Source organism: Salvia miltiorrhiza, chromosome 7 (genome assembly GCF_028751815.1).
Source record: "Salvia miltiorrhiza cultivar Shanhuang (shh) chromosome 7, IMPLAD_Smil_shh, whole genome shotgun sequence".
Lineage (NCBI taxonomy): Eukaryota > Viridiplantae > Streptophyta > Magnoliopsida > Lamiales > Lamiaceae > Salvia > Salvia miltiorrhiza.
In genome coordinates this window covers 50,472,383-50,492,170 of record NC_080393.1, presented here as the reverse complement: position 1 = coordinate 50,492,170, position 19,788 = coordinate 50,472,383, and the positions used below count along the sequence as shown (strand labels likewise).

Genomic DNA, 19,788 nt, shown 5'->3' with positions numbered 1-19,788 from the left:
AAGGCTGCCGCCCACCTCCTAGCAACATGGGCTTCGGCCCTTAATCAAAATAAGGCCTCAAAATATAATTAAAAATAAGAGTTTTGGACTAAATAAATTCTAGACAATTAATTCCAAGCCCGATCTCAAAACTTCTTCTTCACAGTCCATTATCTTCGTCAAAAGCTCGTCTTTCTCCAATTTCTTCCAGATAGCAGCTCCATCTCCAATTCTTCTTATTCCTGCGCCAAAACATAGCAAACTATGTAATATCACATGAAACCACGGCGAAACGCACACTAAACTAGGTAACTAAAATACACACATCAGCTGCTAGGAAGTTTCATAATGATAGACGTGCGGATGAGGATTTCTTTTCAAAGTATAAGCTTGATATCCTTTTGCAAGATAGGAGTATGTGGGGCACGGTTGTCAATGTTTTTCCCTATGATGCTGAGATTGTTAGAGAGTTCTATGTTAATCTGATGACAGAGGCTTTTGACCCAAAATCTGTTAAGTATGGGAAAGTATTTGTTAGGGGTAAGGTCTTTAATTTCTCCCCATCTGCCATTAACAAAGCATGTTACACTGCGAATACTAACACTGATGATGTTGAGGTTGATGATGATGAGATGACTAGGGAGTTGACTGGAGGGAAACTACTAACACTGATGATGTTGAGGTTGATGATGATGAGATGACTAGGGAGTTGACTGGAGGGAAACTTAAGGCATGGACCTCGAAGTTTGCTGCATCCACTTTGTCTTGGAAATATTCTGTACTCCACAAGATTGCAGTTTACAACTGGCTTCCAAGCAAAAACACTACTGCTCTAACCAAGGAACAAGCTGAATTTATCTTTAAAGTTGGTAATGAAGGGTTGTATACTGAAAGCAAGACTTTATGCTTGTATACATTGATTCCTTAGTTCACTGTGATTCTTCTATCTGAAATATTGTTATTGCATAATCCTATTATAGTCCAATTTATCTCATACTATAGATTATATGGTGTGTTGTAGATCACAGAAGATCATATAATTGGAAAAAGTTGAGATATAAATTGAGTTCACAATCGAGGCAACTATGGACGAGTTGCTGGTTTAGATTGTAGCATAAATGGATAAATAGTTTGTCTTGGCTATTTATTTATGCTAGTACCTTCGTGTATTGAACAGGATCACAGTGAGATGAATTCTTATAATCTAACTAATTAAGAATCAAGATCTCGGCGACTTAAATAGTCTTAACCTTAGTTGAATTAATCGGTGTAAATAATCTATTGACTATTGCTTTGATTTATCATGGGTGAGAGTTCTCTTGAAGCTCAATATACTCGATACTTTGGGTGATAACAATTATTATTTGACATGCGATTATATTGCAATAAGGAACTGTGTCATGCTAATAACAGGATGATAATATCCTCTCGAGGAACTTAATAAGTTTATCGTATTAAACCCTGCAGGTGGAATTAGTTCCGATACGATAATAAGTTTAAGTGGTAGCACTCGAGATGTCGTTTATTATTAAACGACTAATTAATTAATTAATTAATTGATCGTCAGAGAAATTAATTAATTAATGGATATTGTATATCTTAAATACGGGGATTAATTAAGTCTAATACTAGCCCCGACTCACCTAAAGAATAAAGAGGTAATTCAGTATTAATTTTCTAGTGGAATAAATTAATACTTGTGTCTCGATTTTATTTTGGGCTGAATAAGAAAATCGAGCACTGGGAGGCCAAACTTTATTCAAGCTAGTAGATCCCCGCTTGGCCCAATAAAGGTTCAACTCCTTAAGTGGGCGTCCCCTCTTCTCTTAAGCCTTTGGGCTTGGTTTGATTTAATTATGTTTTGGGCTTATTATTTAGGTATGTCTAATACCTAGTATAAGTAATAAGACAACCCAAAACCTAATTAATTAATCACACACGTGAGAGCAAGATTGTGAGAGTGAGGAGACGCCAACTTTGAGGGAGAGGGCTTGAAGCACGTTGCCACCCAACGTCGAGCTCTACCGTGGGAACAAGTTGGAAGATCAACACTGGAGTCTTTGATCGTCGAATTTGCAAGTAAGTTTCGAACCCTTGCAATAGGCACTTGTGATTTTTGTATGTACTTGTTTGGCATCCGGAATGGGTCACGGGCAAATGGATCATACGTCAAACTATGGTTCCTTCAGGTAAGCCATTGGCTTTCAACTTTGGTGAGCAAATGTTTGCTAACATCTCTCGTGCAGCCTTTAAGTCCACAGGTGGAAGTATGCTTCCCTTTCCAAGCCTCATCTATAATCTCTTGGTTCAGCAAGGACTCAAGGAGAGAGAGAACGATGTGCTTGTTGAAGAAAAGAACTTGCTTGAGTTTTCCAAAACCCTCCTCACTCCTGATCGTGTCAAAGATCTCCCTTACGAACCTCCACGTGTTGGTCCTCCTTTGTCTCCTCAGCCTGATGATGAAGCTGACTCTGCTGAAGCCAAGATCGACAAGTATGGTGATGACGAAGATGTTGATCGTGCGACTGCTCCTGATGTTGCACTTGATGTTTCCAACATCATTTCTGTCAAAGCCCATCTCACTAAAGAAACATCCACATCTCGTAAAGGCAAGGAACCAGCTGGAGATTCTGAAGTTGAGATTGATCTTGACGTTGCAGAGCTCACCAAGGCCAGAGAGGATCTTCTCAAGCTCAAAAGACAAGTGCAGTTGATGGTGGATCGGACGATCAAGATGGGACAGGACATGCTTGCACGGGTCGACTGTTGTGAACAAGTCTTCGCCAAACTCCTACCTTTTCCTTCTTCAACAAAAAAGGGGGAGTAGTGTTTTCTGAATTTGTTGGCAGTGTTTGTTTCAAAACAATGTTATTGTTTCTTTGGTGATGTGTTTGATGCGTGGACATCGTGAATTTTTGTGGTGCATGAGCACCTGTTTTTTGGTAACATAGTTTATGTTATCTTGGTTTTTGATTATCTGTTGGTTCAACATTTATCATGTTTTTGATATACCTTCGGATATTGTGTTGGGCAGGTCAAATGAAGCTTCATCTTGGTTTTTGATCAATGTTGATCGAGAGGTTAATTGCTCTGAATGTTGCTGCTTGTTCATTCTGAGTATGTTGATCGAGAGGTTAAATACTCTTAATGTTGCTGCTTGCTTTGTTCATTCTGAGTGTGTTGATCGAGAGGTTAAATGCTCTGAATGCTGTTGTTTGTTTTCCTTTCTTCTGTTTTACAGGTTCTTTTGTTTCTCAATTCAGGGGGAGTTCTTTACTTTCTCTTGGCTGTTCCAAACCTATTGTTGGGTCAACATTCAGTTTGTGTTTCTTAAGGATGTACCTCAAGTGCTTTCTTAAGGTTGTTCCTCTTGTTTGTTTCAGGGGGAGTGTTATTACGACATCTCCTCTGGACTGATTTTGAGGTTCACCTCTTGTTTGATTGAGGGAGAGTTTTTCTTACTCTTCCTTGATCTGAAATTCTGTAACATAGAATTCTTTTCTGTACATAGTTTTTTTGTTTTGGGTTTTTGTTGCAGGAAGGAAAAGATTAAGGGGGAGATTGTTAGAGTCAATGTTGACTCCGACAATGTTGGGACCAATGTTGATAACATTCGTGTTTTCAATGTTGGGTGAAATGTTGATAACATTCATGGTGTCAACATTTCTGGGGTTCAACCAATATTCCGGAGTCTGCCTTGACTCCACACTTTGACTCTCCATTGGTAATTGTATATATCTAATCTTTACCTTCCTTTCACGTTTTCTTATTCTTTGGTTGTGAAATAATTGTTCTATGCTTGTTGACCACGTTTCTAATAAGTGGATAAGCGGTTGTGCATGGTTCAAAGTAGTGGGCAGGTTGTTGCTATTTTTCAGGAACCATGATCTCGTAGCCAACATCCCAAGGCTGGTCGACTAGCAGTTATTGAAGACGGATTGCAGCAGTTATAGGAAGGTTCTGGAAGTGGGAAGTGGATGAAACCAACCACGACATGAAGACCTATAAATGCAGCAAGAAGCTTCAATCATCCTTACGTTTTGGAAGTGCATTATCTGCGACTTAACATTCACTCACAACCAATTCGTCATTTTCCTGCTGCAAACGTGTCACCGGTTCTCCAAGGATTGCTTTGACGAAGTAGACTTAGGCAGCCAATCTGTAAAGTCTATCTTCGTGTCGAGGGCAAGAGTTGAAGTGCAAGGCCATTGGAGCGTAGCAGGTTGTTTGCTTTGTCCGATTAACTTTTGTTATTCGGCTGTTTTGGGTTCTGTGTTGTATCAACATTGTAGTACTGAAAGTAGATAGGTTGGTTTATCTTAGGCAGATATTCTGTAAAGATAGATCTCCAAGAAGATCCAAATCTGTACTTTGTATTGTTGATTCAACATAGTGAATTTAGCCTTGAGGCACTCACGGGTTATTTATAATCCGTGAAAAAAGTATTCCTGTGTGTTATTACTTTCCGCTGCATGTTGGTTATAATGTTATTAACATTCTGTTGATAACATTTTCATCCAACATTACTTTTTTCTTTACACAGTTTTACTTTGTTGGTAATTTGGGGCACTAAACTCTTTCAATTTTGGTAGCATTGAGTTGGCCGAAAAATAGGAATCATGAATTTAAAAAAAAAAATTGATTTTTTAAAATTTGGCGGCAAAAAGCAGCCGATAGAACTTTGTTTTCATATACTGTATGCGTCTACCAATTTGTATTCTAATTTGTCATTTTGATCCATCCACCAATTCGTGTCTTAATTTACTAATTAATGTATTGATCTATTAATTATGGATCCCCTTCTTCACTCAACAAATAAATAATACTCCCTCCGTCCCAATATTGTTGGCCACATTCTTTTCGGCACGGAGATTAAGAAGGTGATTGTTATGTTTTAACTAAGCATGGTTCATCAAAATTAAAAAACTAATTAAAGTGTTGTCTCCCTTCTCTCTCAACTCTTTCTCTATCTCTCTCTCTCCCCCTCCCTCACAAATCAAACCCTTCTTCCTCTCTATCTCCTCTTTGCGCCGCCTTCATCTCCGGCGAGCAGCCGCCAGCCAGCTCCATCTTCTCCTGCCCGACGTCGCCCCTCATCACCTTTCTCTTGCTTCCACAGCCCGACGACGCCAACAACAGCGCATCCAAGGTAGCAGTGCCGCTGCTTCCATCAACAACAACCACACATTAAACCCCCAAATTAAAATCCACAATCACCAACCCCTAAATCGTAGATGCCGTCAAAATCGGCGAGCTGCCATTCACCGAAAAATTCAAGGGAAAAGAGGGCAGTGTCGTCGGAGCTCAGAGGGGAGCTTAGGGCTTCGAATTTACAGAGACCAGGCGGCGGCGATTTCGATTTCAGATGGTGGTCAGAGGAGAGCTTAGGGCTCTCTTGATGTTACACTTTCAGATGGTGGTCGAAGGCGAAGGGGAGAGGGAGGAGAAGGGGAGGCGGCGCCGTGGCTGGAATTACCGCGGGAGATAACTTCGATTGCAGACCAGAGCGGCGGCCATGCATGGGGTCGCGGCGCAGACCAGAGAGGCAGCGGCCATGGGGTCGCGGCGCAGACAGAGGGAGATGCGAGAGGCGGCGGCGACGGTGGCATTCCGCCGGAAAAGAAGAGAGAAGGAAGAAACGGTTGCTGCGTGTGTTTGTGTGTGTTTATTTTAAACATGATTTAGGGTTTAATTAGTAATTTAATTAATAACTCTAATTAAGTTAAATATTTCCATTTTAAGAAAGTAGCTAACAATAATGGGACAGACCAAAAAGGAAATGTCACGCCCCAATTCCCGAAGGATGGCACGAATGCCGAAACGTGACTAGGGGTTGGATTTAAGAAGCGGGAAAGAAGGGGTAATAATAATAATAATAATAATAATAATAACAATAACAACTTAATTAAGTAGCAATATTTTTAATATTAAAGTCGGAAAGTTTGGCTCAGCACGCTGGTGGTTTAGAACCAGTCTACAAAGACGTGCGGCTAAACAATCGGACATTTAATTACAATTTTAATTAAGCTGTAAATGATGGGGTAACCGAATCTAGCTCGCCAAAAGAAGTTGACCGACCAGCTCACTCATGAAATTGGCATAGCACAACATGATCATGAGGGCTTGGGTCAAGCGTCCAAGAGGGGCCGACTACATGCACTCTCCATCGACGGTAAATAATAAATAATTTGCGTACAAATAAATAATAATACCAAACATTCTATATATATAATCTTTGATTATAATTTTTACATACTCAAAATATATGACATATTTTTTAAATATAATAGCTAGCTATTTCAACATATTGCAGTCAACCCGCCACAGCTGCTTCCGTCTCCACCATCTTACTAACCTGAAAAGATTGAAAAGATTTGTGGGCTGAGTACTAGTGTACCCAGTGAGTCGTGCATTTTTGAAATAATCATTTTCATATGATAGTCCATGCACATACGTGAATTATAGAAGGTTTTAAAATAAAACATTTAACTTCTATAATCACAAAACATTTTCATTCATCGCGCGCGCCATACCGTAGCACCACTGTTACCCTTATCATTTCATTCGTAGTCCCTGGGCGACCCCTGGGAAGTAATCATTTATTCATTCATCATTAACTAGATGGGACCCCGGGACGAACCCTTGTCAGCTACACCATCTAGCCGGATTAAGGGCGAACCCAAAATCCTCATTTCGTCTATAAGACTCATGGGGATCAATCCACTACCTTAAGATCGTGCGCACAACTTTTAATAGGCGTGTTAGACCCATTAAAAGCCACAATTGTTAACATAAGAGCATTAAACAGTGGGAGAACGTGAAAACATTTCATGGACATACCACATTTTATCTAATAATAACAGAGCTTAATAACTCAAATATACTTTGAAAAATAGAACCCACCTTTCAATTGTCGCAAGCTCAACTTCACTGTATTTCTATAATATAATACTTGGTCGTCCACCCTTATGCTTTTTAATAAGTTTACCCTTTTTTTTATGTCTTTAACTTAATTATGCTGACCCCTATTTATACTAATGTTTTCGTAGGAATGATGAGTCAATACTAGCTTCCTTAATAGGTTTATAGGTTTGAATAGTCAGCTCCTAGAATTATTACACATATACCAAACTTTATACTTATTATATGTATGTGCATGGTTTAGGTAATAGTTACGTAAGTAACTTATCCTCAATGCAATATATATCTACATATATAAAGATATAATAAATTCTTGAGTTAACCATTATATATATATATATGGTTGGGTTCCGGTAGTATCCAAGCTTATAATAGATCCGTAGATCCAAATCTAGACCACACATTTATGACATGTGGCGCATCAAGATGGTGACACGTGGCAAGAAGCTTCCAAGCATTTCAAGGCAAAATCTGGAGATGGGTAAAATTGGAATGTAATTTTCGGATTTAATAATTAAAAAAAAATTAGATTTTCTCAAAATAGATACTCATATTTTAGATGTATAAAGTTTAATACGAAAATGCATGAAAGTTCATATAAAAATGCATACAGTTTCATATAAAAATGCATAAGATTTCACCCCACCCCTGAACCCCACCCCACCCCTGCCCCACCCCCACCCCACCCCCCCCTCACCCAATTTTTTTTTTTTTCAAAAACTGATTTTCTGATTGCTGACCCACCCCCACCCCCACCCACCCCCCCTCCAATTTTTTTTTTTCAAAAACTGATTTTCAGATTGCTAACCCACCCCCCCCCCCCCCCCCCCCTCACCCAATTTTTTTTTCTTTTCAAAAACTGCTTTTCTGATTGCTGACCCACCCCCACCCACCCCCCCTCCAATTTTTTTTTTCAAAAATTGATTTTGTGATAGCTGACCCACCCCCACCCACCCACCCACCCCCCCTCCCACCCAAAAAAAATTATTTTTCAATTTTTTTTTTAATTTTTGGGGATGCATAATTTCATACACTGATATGCATATATTATTACATGAAAATGCATAAAACATTAACTACAAATAATTATTTTTGCAAATACACCCTAAAATAAATACTAAACACTAAAACCTATATACACTAAAAAAACTACACACTAAAACCTAAAAACTAAACGCTAAATACTAAAACACTAAACTCTAAACATCATTAAACCCTAAACACTAAAACCAAAACCCTAAAATAAATACTAAACACTAAAACCTATATACACTAAAACACTACACACTAAAACCTTAAAACTAAACCCTAAACACTAAAACACTAAAATCTAAACATCATTAAACCCTAAATACTAAAACTCAAACCCTAAAATAAATACTAAACACTAAAACATATACACTAAAACACTACATACTAAACCCTAAACAGTAAACCCTAAACAGTAAACCCTAAAAACTAAACCCTAAACACTAAAACACTACACACTAAACCCTAAACCCTAAACCCTAAACCCTAAACCCTAAACCCAAAACACTAAATCCTAAATACTAAAAACCTAAACACTAAATCCTAAACACTAAACCCTAAACCCTATACCCTAAACCCTAAAAAATAAACCCTAAACACTAAAACACTACACACTAAACCCTAAACACTAAATCCTAAACACTAAAAACCTAAACACTAAAAACCTAAACACTAAACCCTAACCCTATACCCTAAAATAAAATATTATAAAACGTATGTATATAAAAAAGAAGAATGCATAATCAAGAACAATAAAAATGCATATATTATTACATGAAAATGCATAAAACATTAACTACAAATAAGTTTTTTTTTTGGGGGGGGGGGTGGGTCAGCAATCAGAAAATTAGTTTTTGAAAAAAAAAAATTGGGGGGTGGGGGTGGGGGTGGGTCAGCAATCAGAAAATCAGTTTTTGAAAAAAAAAAAATTGGGGGTGGGGCAGGGGTGGGGTGGCGAAACTACCAGATTTATTAAAATGAAATGCATTTTTTGTATAATTTAATGCATTTTTATGTGAAAACTTTATGCATTTTTGTTTGATTTTATATGCATGTGAAACATGCCTATTTTTGGGGGGTGGTAATGGGGAGGGTTGGGGGGTGGTGTGGGCTGGATTGGGGGGTGGTATGGGGTGGGGTGGTGAAAATACCAAAACTGGAAAAATTAAATGCATTTTTCTGTTCAAAGTTATGCATTTCATGTGAAAACTTTATGCATCTTTGTGTGAAACTATATACATTTAAAATATATCTGTTTTGAGAAAATCTAAAAAAAAAATATTTTTTTTTAATTATTAAATCCGAAAATTATATTCCAATTTTACTCCTCCAGATTTTACCTTGGAATGCTTGGAAGTTCCTTGCCACGTGTCACCATCTTGATGCGCCACATGTCATAAATGTATGGTCAAGATTTGAACCTACGGATCTATTATAAGCATTGGATACTACATGATCTCATTCATATATATATATATATATATATATATATATATATATATATATATTCGATAACATATATATACATATGTAATAGTTTAACTTTTTAGCTGTCTATCCAAGTTATAGATTTACGTGTGTGTATATATATCTATATATATATTACTATTATTATATAATATATAATGTAAATATCTATGTATACAATTTTATGTATATTTAAAATAGCAATTAAATAAATATAATTTTAAGTTTAAGGACCATATTATAATACAATGTAGTTGAGCTCATTTTATGAAATGCTTAATGAAATGTCAATGTAAATTTTAAATATGATGAGAAATGAGTAACGACACATTATGCTAAGATCTAATTTATTCTAGGCTCAAATAAATCCTAAATAAATTCTATCAAATATTCTAAATATAATCTAATATTATCTTATGGAAAATCGGGGTGTTACAGAAAATGTGGCCAACAATAATGGGACGGAGAGAGTACACTTTTTCTTAAAACATGTGTCTAGTGGTGTGCATGGGCCCAGAAAATCGTCGGTTCACGGTTCACCGGAAAGGTGGATCGTAACCAACCCTTGAAGAAATTGAGAAGGACCGATTCTGGGCCTTGAACCGGCAGTCCCGGGCTGGGCCGAAAACCGTCGGTTCAAGGGCCGAACCGACAATTTTTTTTAATTTTTTTAATTTTTATAACTTCTTTTTAATGTTTTGTGTATATTTTTTCTTATTAATCCGTGAACCATAACCTGCCCTTGAAGAAATTGAGAAGGACTGGTTCCGGGTTGAAAACCGCCGGTTCAAGGGCCGAACCGATAATTTTTTAATTTTTTTTAACATTTTGGGTATATTAACACCCAAAATATAATAAAATTCATATTTTTATTAAATATAAAGTAGAAAACTATAATTTACATGTAAAATTTTTTTACTTGTACTACATTAATAGTACTCCCTCTGTCCCACTATGAGTGAGACTCTTTCTATTTTAGGTGTCCCATCATAAGTGAGACTATTTCATTTTTGAGTAAAAGTTTTACCCATTAAATATCTTTTCACTTTTTTCACCTACACACAAAATACACATTTCTTAATTCTCGTGCCCAAAAAAGGGGGTCTCACTTATAGTGGGACGGAAGAAGTATCAAATTTAAATGCAAAAAAAGAAAAATAAAAAACCGCCAGTTTTGGACGGTTAATCGGCAGGTCCGGCCTGCCGATTAACCGGCGGTTTTCGATTCACAAATTTTAGGCTCGTAACCAGCCCGAGGTGTTTGCCGGTACCGGCCTGTGGTCAACGATTCGGATCCGAATCGTTAACTTGGGCCGATTCAGCCGGTTCTAGTTCGAACTGGACAATACTATATGTGTCCTCCTCTCTTAGGACATAAATTGGTAGACAAAGGGAGTGGTATATAAATATAAATTTTTCGTATACTCCTTGTACAGATGTAGATTAGTTATGGGTTATTTTCGAAATTTAGACAGCAAACATTTCCTGATAGATATTACCCCGTCAGCTATGGTGTTGTATATATTTGAAAAGGAAAAGGAAAATAAAAAGTCCAATTTTAGAGGTGTGGGTAGCTATCCCATTCATCTAAGATTATTGGATTTATCCATTTATTTAGAAACAAACTCATCGCATCGTATCGTATATAGCATCTGGCTGGCTCCACTCGTGGCATGAAGCGTCTATTAGTAGAGTTCTCTCTCTCCCTCAGTCTCAGCTCTCTGCTGTATTTGCCTATGCTGACACGGTACTTCATTTATGCTCCTGTGGCTGTGTTTACTTGCATAGCTCATAAAATTTGATTACCGACTGCTTCCTCTTCAGTTAAATCACCAAAGCTGGAATTCTTCCAGAATATATGCAAAACTGAATTCGTTTCTCGAGTTAATATTCGTTTGTTGATGCTCATCTAATTCAACCTACTTCCATTTCCGGCGCCACCAACTGTTGCACGTCAGAAGCCTAAGGCGGTACTGCGAATTTGGCCTTATCTTTTTTTTTTTCCTTCAGTTTTCTGCATTTTGCTCACACACGGATGTGTTTCCTGTTGCATTTGCGCGCGTAAATATAGTAGGAAATTTCCTGATACCAAACAACACTTCTGTGTTCTGGTATATGTTGGCGTCCAATAACTAAATTTGGTGTGGAGTTGGGAGAAGTACAATGTCTGATTAGCTTCTTCTTTTTTGTGAAAAAAACGGATGACGCAATGATAAGGTTTGATGTAGCGAAATTTCCGCAAGCGACTGGTTTGAAAGTAGGAATCGGAGCTTGATCATGTTTATTTTCATTGTGTCTTTGATGTGACGTGAAACTGAAAATGGACGGCCTGAAATCATCAGCAATCAATCTGGATAGTATTCTGATTAAACTTATTACTTTAATTAGCTTTTTGTTTTCTAGTTCATTATAAGATTGGTTTTTAGCCTTTTGTTTTCTAGTTCATTATAAGATTGGTTTCCGATCAGCTCTTCCACCATACAGCGGCGGAGCTTCTTCTTCTTCAAAAGAGGGGGTTTTGGTGTGGGACATCTGATTATGCTCGTCAAAGAAATCATTTTAGATTTGGATCTGAAGTCTTGAGGAGTAATTGTTTGAGGTATTGAGAAAATTCTAGAGCTGGTTGTTTGTGGTTGCAGTTTTAGTCACCCTTTGGTAGAAGTCATCATGGCTTGTCAAACTCAGTAAAACACAAACACTGTTCAACGATTGCATTTGCTCGTGTGGTAAGCGAGTCATATCTGCAGTGATTATGTAGAGAAGGCGTGCGTGCTCCAAGACATTTTTTTCTTTTGTTTCTTTCTGGTTTGAATTTTCTACCAAGGATCTCAAATCCAGAGATAAATGTTTGTGTGATAGCAGCGTCAAAATTGCATGACTACCCATTATAAATAAATTGAGGCCTATTTCCTTTGCACTCTTGTCTAATTTTTTATTTTTATTTTTTTATTCTGACAGATAGAGATGGTTGAATTCGGGAAAAAGTTGAAGGAAAGACAAATTCAAGAATGGCAAGAGTATGCTCAAATTTACAGTCCAGATAATATTAGTTTCATTTTTTTTTATTTCTTTTCTTAAGTCCAATTATTTTACATCAATTCATAGAGTTTGTAACCTGAGAGTCCATTCAAACGTTCAACTGTTGAGGACATTATGGGTGTTCAACTTATACATACAGTTGTTTTAATGGTTGACAAAAAGTAGTTACTAAGTGGATGCCAGGAATTATTTTTGATGTAAAATATTGCTAGGAAAAATCTGTGCTAGTGGAAACCTTGCAAAGTTAGATGAGAATAGGATCATCAATTCACGATGAAACAACATTACCTAATTAGAATTACACTGCATATGTTGTAGAGTCTTTGTGCTAGCTGTAGTCTGAAATGTTTTGACATCGTACAGGTTCTACATCAACTACAAACTAATGAAGAAAAAAGTTAAGCAGTACACTAATCAAATTGAAACTGGAGCATTGGAACAGCGAACTGCTCTCAAGGATTTCTCAAGAATGCTGGATACTCAGGTAATCAAACTTCATATACGTAGTGGAACATAGTTCCATAACTGATATTCCCTATGTATCGGACTTTGATATTTTTTTTCTCCAAGAATGCTAGATGTTCCTGAAATTTGAGATCTCAAATTTTCGTGGACATGACATGACACATCAGTCTATCATCTTGTCTATTCTGCTACTATGGTTATATTCTACTTGATGTTCTCTTGTTTTAGAGGCGTAACCATATTGCGGTAAATGGTGCACTCTAACTGTATCAGGTGTCTACTTGAATTTAGCCTGAAAAATTGGAATATTGACAGTCGACTCATCTGTTGACAAAGTTTTCAACTGAACCCGGGAACTAGTAGTGAGAAATAAAAACAGTAGGGGAAGGAGATCTTCTACTGTTTGGTTTCATTCACCTTTTGCTATCATAAAATCTTCATTTTTTCTGTGGAAAGCACAACATAATATTTGTCTGCGTCTCTCTCTCTCTCTCTCTGTCTGTTGTTGTCATTTTTACCCGGGAACTAGTAGTGAGAAATAAAAACAGTAGGGGAAGGAGATCTTCTACTGTTTGGTTTCATTCACCTTTTGCTATCATAAAATCTTCATTTTTTCTGTGGAAAGCACAACATAATATTTGTCTGCGTCTCTCTCTCTCTCTCTCTGTCTGTTGTTGTCATTTTTTGCCTTAAAGAAGTTGTGCGTCTGGATAAGTGAAGCCTACCATTTTTCTGACCAGAAGTGCTGGAGAATAAGACAAATATAGCAATATATGCTCTATGTATGCTCAAGGCTGTATATCGGAACTTACCAATTCTTTTGGTCTCCTTCAGATTGAAAGAACTGTTCTATTTATGTTAGAACAACAAGGCCTTCTAGCGTGCAGGATTTCCCAGCTTAACAAGGAACAAGATTTCCTTCACCACCAGCCTGACATATCCAAAATATCTGATCTACGTGAAGCCTACAGAGCAGTGGGGCGAGATCTCTTGAAGCTTCTCTTTTTTGTTGAAATGAATGCCATTGGTCTGCGGAAGATCCTCAAGAAGTTTGATAAGCGACTGCGATACAAGTTCACTGATTACTATGTGAAAACTCGTGCTAACCATCCTTATTCACAACTCCAGCAAGTCTTCAAGCATGTGGTAATTGACTAATATGGAGATAAATCCCATCCTTCTGTTACTTTTCCTTGTCCATATAAAATCCTACTGCTTATGACAATTTTGTCTTGACATTATTAATTATAATTTTGGAGCTTGGCAATTATATTGATAAATGACACAGATCTTCGCTGACCTGACCAGTGATTGCAGGGACTTGGAGCTGTTGTTGGAGCTATTTCTCGAAATCTTGGAGATCTTCAAGACCACCAAGGAAGCTACTTATCTATATATGATCAGCCTTCCCTTCCACTCCAGGTATTCATGCGCCTGACGTTCAGTTAGCTTGACCATGTCTTGTGAATCTATTGGTGTGCTTAGCTATCTTGCAATCACTTTCCATTTCTTCTTCTCATCGAGAATAAATCTGCAGGATCCTGTTGTCGATGCCCTAAAAGCAGCTGCTGACAGATTAACGCACTCAACTCATTTTCTCAACTTTCTGGCACAACATGCATTTATCATGCATGAAGAGTTGCCTTCTGCTGCTGAGGAACCTTCCGGTGAAGAAAGATACCATTTCATGTCACTTCTTCTGAACTTGGCAAGCACATTTCTCTACATGGTTAATACATACATTATTGTACCGACAGCTGATGATTACTCTATGAGCCTTGGAGCAGCACCGACAGTCTGTGGTATTATAATTGGAGCAATGGCGATCGCGCAGATATTTTCTTCTGTGTATTTGAGTGCTTGGTCTAACAAGTCATACTTTGGGCCTCTAGTATTTAGCAGTTTAGTTCTTTGTGCGGGAAATGTTATGTATGCAATGGCTTACGATGCCAATTCAATAGCAGTACTTCTGATTGGAAGACTACTCTGTGGGTAAGCATCCTCTCTCTCCCTCTCTCTCTCTCTCTGTGCGTATATCGTTTGTGTGTGTATGTGTGCGCCTTCCTGTGGTAAGTCAATCAAGCCATGCTAATCTCTCTTTGCACATATATCTTATTTTCCTAATTTTCTGCAGAATATACTTGATGCTGTTATATCAATGCTACTTTTTTCTTTTTGAAAACTGTCTTGCTCATGCTGGATCATATTTATAGGTATATAGATGCTACCAGTGTTTGTTCCTTAAGACATCCTTCATTATTCTTCTTTGTGCTACCAATTAAAGATATCTATACTACTCAATTAAAGTTTGCTAGTCCACAGATTAATATAATCCTAGGGACAACTCACAATGACCTTTTAGTGGATTGTTGGGTCCAGTTCCAACAAATATTCGTATTTTAAGTGTGGCATATTTCCTGAATTAGAGTTGGAATCCATGGGGGATTAATATAAATCATTGCTAATGTAATAAATTTATGCTTACGTTTCCCGGATGTTGGTTTAAAGCTTGCTATCTAACTGGTACTTTGCTATATCAAGTATCTCTAAGAGTTCGGGTATCACCAAATTGAAATATGAAACTCCGATCCAAAAGATGATTGTGATAATAAATCTTTATTATAACAGTAATGGTTGCATTAACTGCTGTAATTAATTCGAAATCCTATTCATACTGACTGATAACCCATACAATTACTGAACTGAAGTAATTGACTTGGATAATTCTAAGCTAAGTTTTTTGCTCCATTAACTGAATATGCAGGTTGGGTTCTGCGAGAGCAGTTAACCGGCGTTACATTAGCGACTGCGTGCCACTTAAATATCGCATGCAGGCCTCAGCAGGCTTTGTCAGTGCTAGTGCTCTGGGAATGGCATGTGGCCCTGCATTAGCCGGGTTACTTCAAACCAATTTCAAGATATATAAAATCACTTTTAATGAAGAGACTTTGCCTGGTTGGGCAATGGCTCTGCTTTGGTTATTGTATCTAGTGTTGCTGTGGATCACATTTAGAGAACCTGCTCGTGAGACTGAAGTCGATCATGTCCCACAGGAACCCAACACCGGTATGTGTTCCCTATCATGTCTTTCATAGAGCTTATTTCTCTTCTTGCATATTCATTGGGTACACAATAGATGTATCACGACTGGATGTAGAGTCTTCTATAGGGTATGAAAGAAACTAACCATCCAGTCATTACTTACTTGATATTATGTTATTAGCCAAAGAAAATTTTCTCGTAATAACAAGTGAAAATTTGAATTGGTCTTCTGAAAGTATTCATGATCAAAAATCAAAATTACAAATCAGTCAGAGATTTAACACCTTACTTTGCAAACATCAGTTTGACATGAAGCTCATGGATCACTAACCTGATGAAAGAGGTGACAACGGGGTTAATTTCTGGTATTATCAAAAGTTCGGAAATTGTAACTTTCTACACATGTATTCTATGTTTTTAATAGTGATTGTTACTTAATAATAGTTCAAATCCTGTATCAGTTAGTCAGAATGCACCTAGACTAGTTTTTGTGATTAGTTGTAAAGACTAAAGAGAAACCATACTTACTCACGCCACATGCTTATAGAACTTCCTTTAATTATCTCTCTAAAATTCAAATAAATCTGTATATTGCATCTCTGTAGTAAAATAAATGATATTTTGTTTCTTAATTGTTTTGACCAGACGAACAAGTCAACCTTGAGAACGGTCCTGCACAACCATTACTTCTGAAGTCAAATGAGACTGAAGAAGATGAAGAGGGGGATGAAGAATATGATATGAGTGAGGAGGCTTCAGAGGAATCTCGTCGACCAGCCAACTCACTAGCATCAGCTTACAGGCTGCTTACACCTTCTGTAAAGGTAACACTTTCGTGATTTATATAGTTTTTCTGAAAGTGATTAAAAGAAAACACACTAGGATCCCTCTTATTATAGTAAATTCTGGGTAGAAAGTTAAATCACCAAGCTGTTTTGTAAAGTTGATTTATTACTTTGAAATATAGAACATGTTTCAAGAAAATGTTATGGCCGTTCTAAGCTGTAACTAGAAGTGTTTACTAATAAACTCAATTTGACTGATGTATTATCAGATACTTCTGGATCACTGGAAGGAAATCATGAAACCAGTTTTAAGACTTGTTCTTGAGCTGGAGTATTTTTCTTTTCAGGAAATTATTTGTGCAGCGGGGAATATATGAGTTTTGTAATGCTATATTTCTGAAAAGAAGAAAGAACTTCAATAGTTAAGCATAAATGAGAAATATTTTTTAAACCTTTTTCTCCCAAAGAAAAAATATAACTCTTGCTCACCCACGTTTTCCCAGTCTCATGAAATTTTTGTATGTTATTTTGCAGGTTCAATTGCTAATTTACTTTATGCTTAAATATGCTATGGAGATCCTACTTTCAGAATCAAGTGTTGTTACAACATACTATTTTGGTTGGACCACGGGCACCGTGTCAATATTTCTTGCCTGCCTAGGCCTAACGGTTCTTCCAGTAAATATCGTTGTTGGCAGTTACATAAGCAACATGTTCGAGGACAGGTAATATTGTTTCCTGCCTAGCCAGACCCCCGATCTGTGTTATGGTAAAAGGCATTAATCTTTTCTCAATTTCTCTAAACAGATGCTTTGTTCCCTAATTGATTTTTCAGTGAAGCTAATGATTTTTCAGTGAAGCTAATCCAAATGCCAGTAGTGGATAGGCAAAACTTTTGGAAGCCGAACCATACATATATAGTTGGAGATTCTGTGTTTCAGTTCCACAAAATTCATAATTGTGACCCGACTAATAAAAATTTTATGTTTCTAACTCAAACTGGAGGAGCATTATTCAGATCAAGTTTGATATTGCTTTCTAGCTAAATGATAATGCTGGAAGGAATGTGGTTTGAGTTGCCCCAAATTATCATCATTATAAGCTGCTTCTTAAGCCACAAAATCACATATTTCGTATTAAGAACTTGCCATAATTTTTTGCACTTTTGTTGGTGTACTGATTGGTTTTTAGAGATCTAACTATAAACTGCAATTCACTTATGATACATTTATGAATGATGTAGACAAGAATCTCATTCAATGAGATCCACACTTCTAATTTGTTCATTATTGCTGCATTGGCTATAAATTATGATCCAAATATTTTTGTGCTGTCTTCTAATATGTGACGTTTAATCATTCTAGTCCCTTAATCATTATGTCATCATAAAGCACAAAGACAAAGAAAGTGTGTTTCGTTGCATGCCATTGCAGTTCCAAGGTTACTGATCAACTTATATATCATGATCTCTTTGTAGGCAAATATTAATGGCATCTGAAATTGTGGTCTTCCTGGGTATACTATTCAGCTTCAACTTTATTGTCCCATATTCTGTCCCACAATATGTCGTAGCAGGCCTCGTCATGTTTGTATCCGCTGAAGTGTTGGAAGGTAAAAGCAAATATTTTAAATTATTTCTACTTCAATCATCAAAGCATTTCTGTGACTGGGACATGGCAGTAGTATCATCTTGTTGGTTCATATTTCCAGTTGTCCGATACTTAAGAAAATGTGATTGTCAAACTAACACAGGACGATACACCTAGAAATGACTCTTACGTTGAAAATGAATTAGAATAACACGGCAAGGAAACATAATACTACTAGGAAACTAGTTCAATAGACTACTTAAACATAATTCTAGCAATCCGTTCTATATCACAAACAATGGTCTGATCGTTTTAGCATTGTGCTGTGGTTTGTTTATATTGCAGGAGTCAATTTGTCTCTCCTATCCAGAGTAATGTCGTCGAGACTCTCCCGTGGAACGTACAATGGTGGCCTTCTGTCGACTGAAGCTGGGACATTTGCACGAGTTGTTGCTGATGCAACGATCACCCTTTCCGGGTTCGTAGGGCAGAGTAAGATCCTAAACATCACCCTACTCCCTTCCCTCTTGATTTGCATCGCCTCCATTGTTGCTACCTGCTGCACATACAACAGTCTGTACTAATGCAGCATTTTTTGTTAGAAAATGATTATCTAGTTAGTCAAATTCCTCCTAGTAGGTATAGGCTTATAGCAAAATGGTGCGCCATAGATGATAGCTGATTACATGTGATTTTTTTTATTTATAGTATTTGATAATGTGTTTAGTATCGTTGTATTTGTCTAGAAAGTCTCTTTAAATTGGGATTTTTAGTTTCTATTTCAATTGTAATACGTATCCTTCTAAGTCTTGGAATGTAATTGGGACCATTCATAATTTTCCACAAGCCATCTCTAGACTCTAATACTCCCTCGTCCCACTTTAAGTGGCTCAAAATTTTTCGACACGAAAATTAAGAAAAAGGTGTAAATTTGTTAAATGTGGTAGGTCCTATACTTTTTTAAGGGTTAAATTTTTTATTTATAAAAACTACAGATCATTTATAATGGAATGACCCAAAATGAAATACACACTATTTTTAATGGGACAGAGGGAATATTATTTCCACGGTACGTCCATTGCTGCTTTTCTATTTTTATGAATGAATGCAAGAAAGCGGCGACAATTCGTTACACATAATTAATAGCGTGTAAATAGAATTCATGTCACGCCATTTATTATAACTTTACCATATAATGTTGCCAAGTGCAAGTACAAAAGTTAAATGACCGCAGGGATTGTTGGGAATGTGCAATTATTATTATTATTATTATTATTATTATTATTATTATTATTATTATTATTATTATTATTATTGTCCGAACTAAAAGTGAATAACGAAAATAAGTACAAATTACATTTAAAATATTTTTATGTTTGGAATAAAAGATTATCATGTAACTGGAACATATGTCAATGACCGAAATAATTAATTAACCTTTAAATAATGTGTGCACGTAGTTGAGAAAAAAA

At 36.8% G+C, this 19,788-nt stretch overlaps 2 protein-coding genes across 10 annotated transcripts; both read left to right on the top strand.

Moving 5' to 3' along the window:
- Window positions 1-395: 395 nt before the first annotated feature.
- LOC130994340 (uncharacterized) lies at window positions 396-2,806 on the top strand. The gene is made up of 3 exons (XM_057919388.1): window positions 396-524; window positions 620-848; window positions 2,169-2,806. The coding sequence occupies exons 1-3, from the start codon at window positions 396-398 to the stop codon at window positions 2,804-2,806; spliced, it is 996 nt and encodes a 331-aa protein (XP_057775371.1).
- An 8,165-nt stretch (window positions 2,807-10,971) lies between these two features.
- LOC130994659 (SPX domain-containing membrane protein At4g22990-like) lies at window positions 10,972-19,152 on the top strand. 9 transcript variants are annotated; one of them, XM_057919724.1, is made up of 13 exons: window positions 10,972-11,143; window positions 11,221-11,366; window positions 11,468-12,122; window positions 12,355-12,413; window positions 12,799-12,919; window positions 13,735-14,046; window positions 14,218-14,322; window positions 14,438-14,892; window positions 15,665-15,966; window positions 16,588-16,766; window positions 17,262-17,452; window positions 18,205-18,338; window positions 18,662-19,152. In XM_057919724.1, exons 4-13 carry the CDS (start codon window positions 12,361-12,363, stop codon window positions 18,898-18,900), a joined length of 2,091 nt encoding a protein of 696 aa, XP_057775707.1. In that variant the 5' UTR covers window positions 10,972-11,143; window positions 11,221-11,366; window positions 11,468-12,122; window positions 12,355-12,360; the 3' UTR covers window positions 18,901-19,152. The 9 variants fall into 9 exon arrangements, with proteins under 9 accessions (XP_057775707.1, XP_057775710.1, XP_057775711.1 ...); XM_057919727.1 differs by having other exon boundaries at window positions 11,123-11,366; window positions 12,036-12,122; XM_057919728.1 differs by lacking the exon at window positions 10,972-11,143 and having other exon boundaries at window positions 11,158-11,366; window positions 11,881-11,995.
- The last annotated feature ends 636 nt before the right edge of the window (window positions 19,153-19,788 follow it).

Excerpts from the sequence above, each read along its gene's own strand:
- LOC130994340 (XM_057919388.1), top strand. The coding sequence starts at position 396 with ATGTGGGGCACGGTTGTCAATGTTTTTCCCTATGATGCTGAGATTGTT. Across the intron at positions 525-619 it reads AAGTATTTGTTAGGGGTAAG|GGAGTTGACTGGAGGGAAAC; the intron begins GTCTTTAATTTC and ends TGAGATGACTAG. Across the intron at positions 849-2,168 it reads TGAATTTATCTTTAAAGTTG|GTAAGCCATTGGCTTTCAAC; the intron begins GTAATGAAGGGT and ends TGGTTCCTTCAG.
- LOC130994659 (XM_057919724.1), top strand. The coding sequence starts at position 12,361 with ATGGTTGAATTCGGGAAAAAGTTGAAGGAAAGACAAATTCAAGAATGG. Across the intron at positions 14,047-14,217 it reads AGCAAGTCTTCAAGCATGTG|GGACTTGGAGCTGTTGTTGG; the intron begins GTAATTGACTAA and ends CAGTGATTGCAG. Across the intron at positions 16,767-17,261 it reads TGCTTACACCTTCTGTAAAG|GTTCAATTGCTAATTTACTT; the intron begins GTAACACTTTCG and ends GTTATTTTGCAG.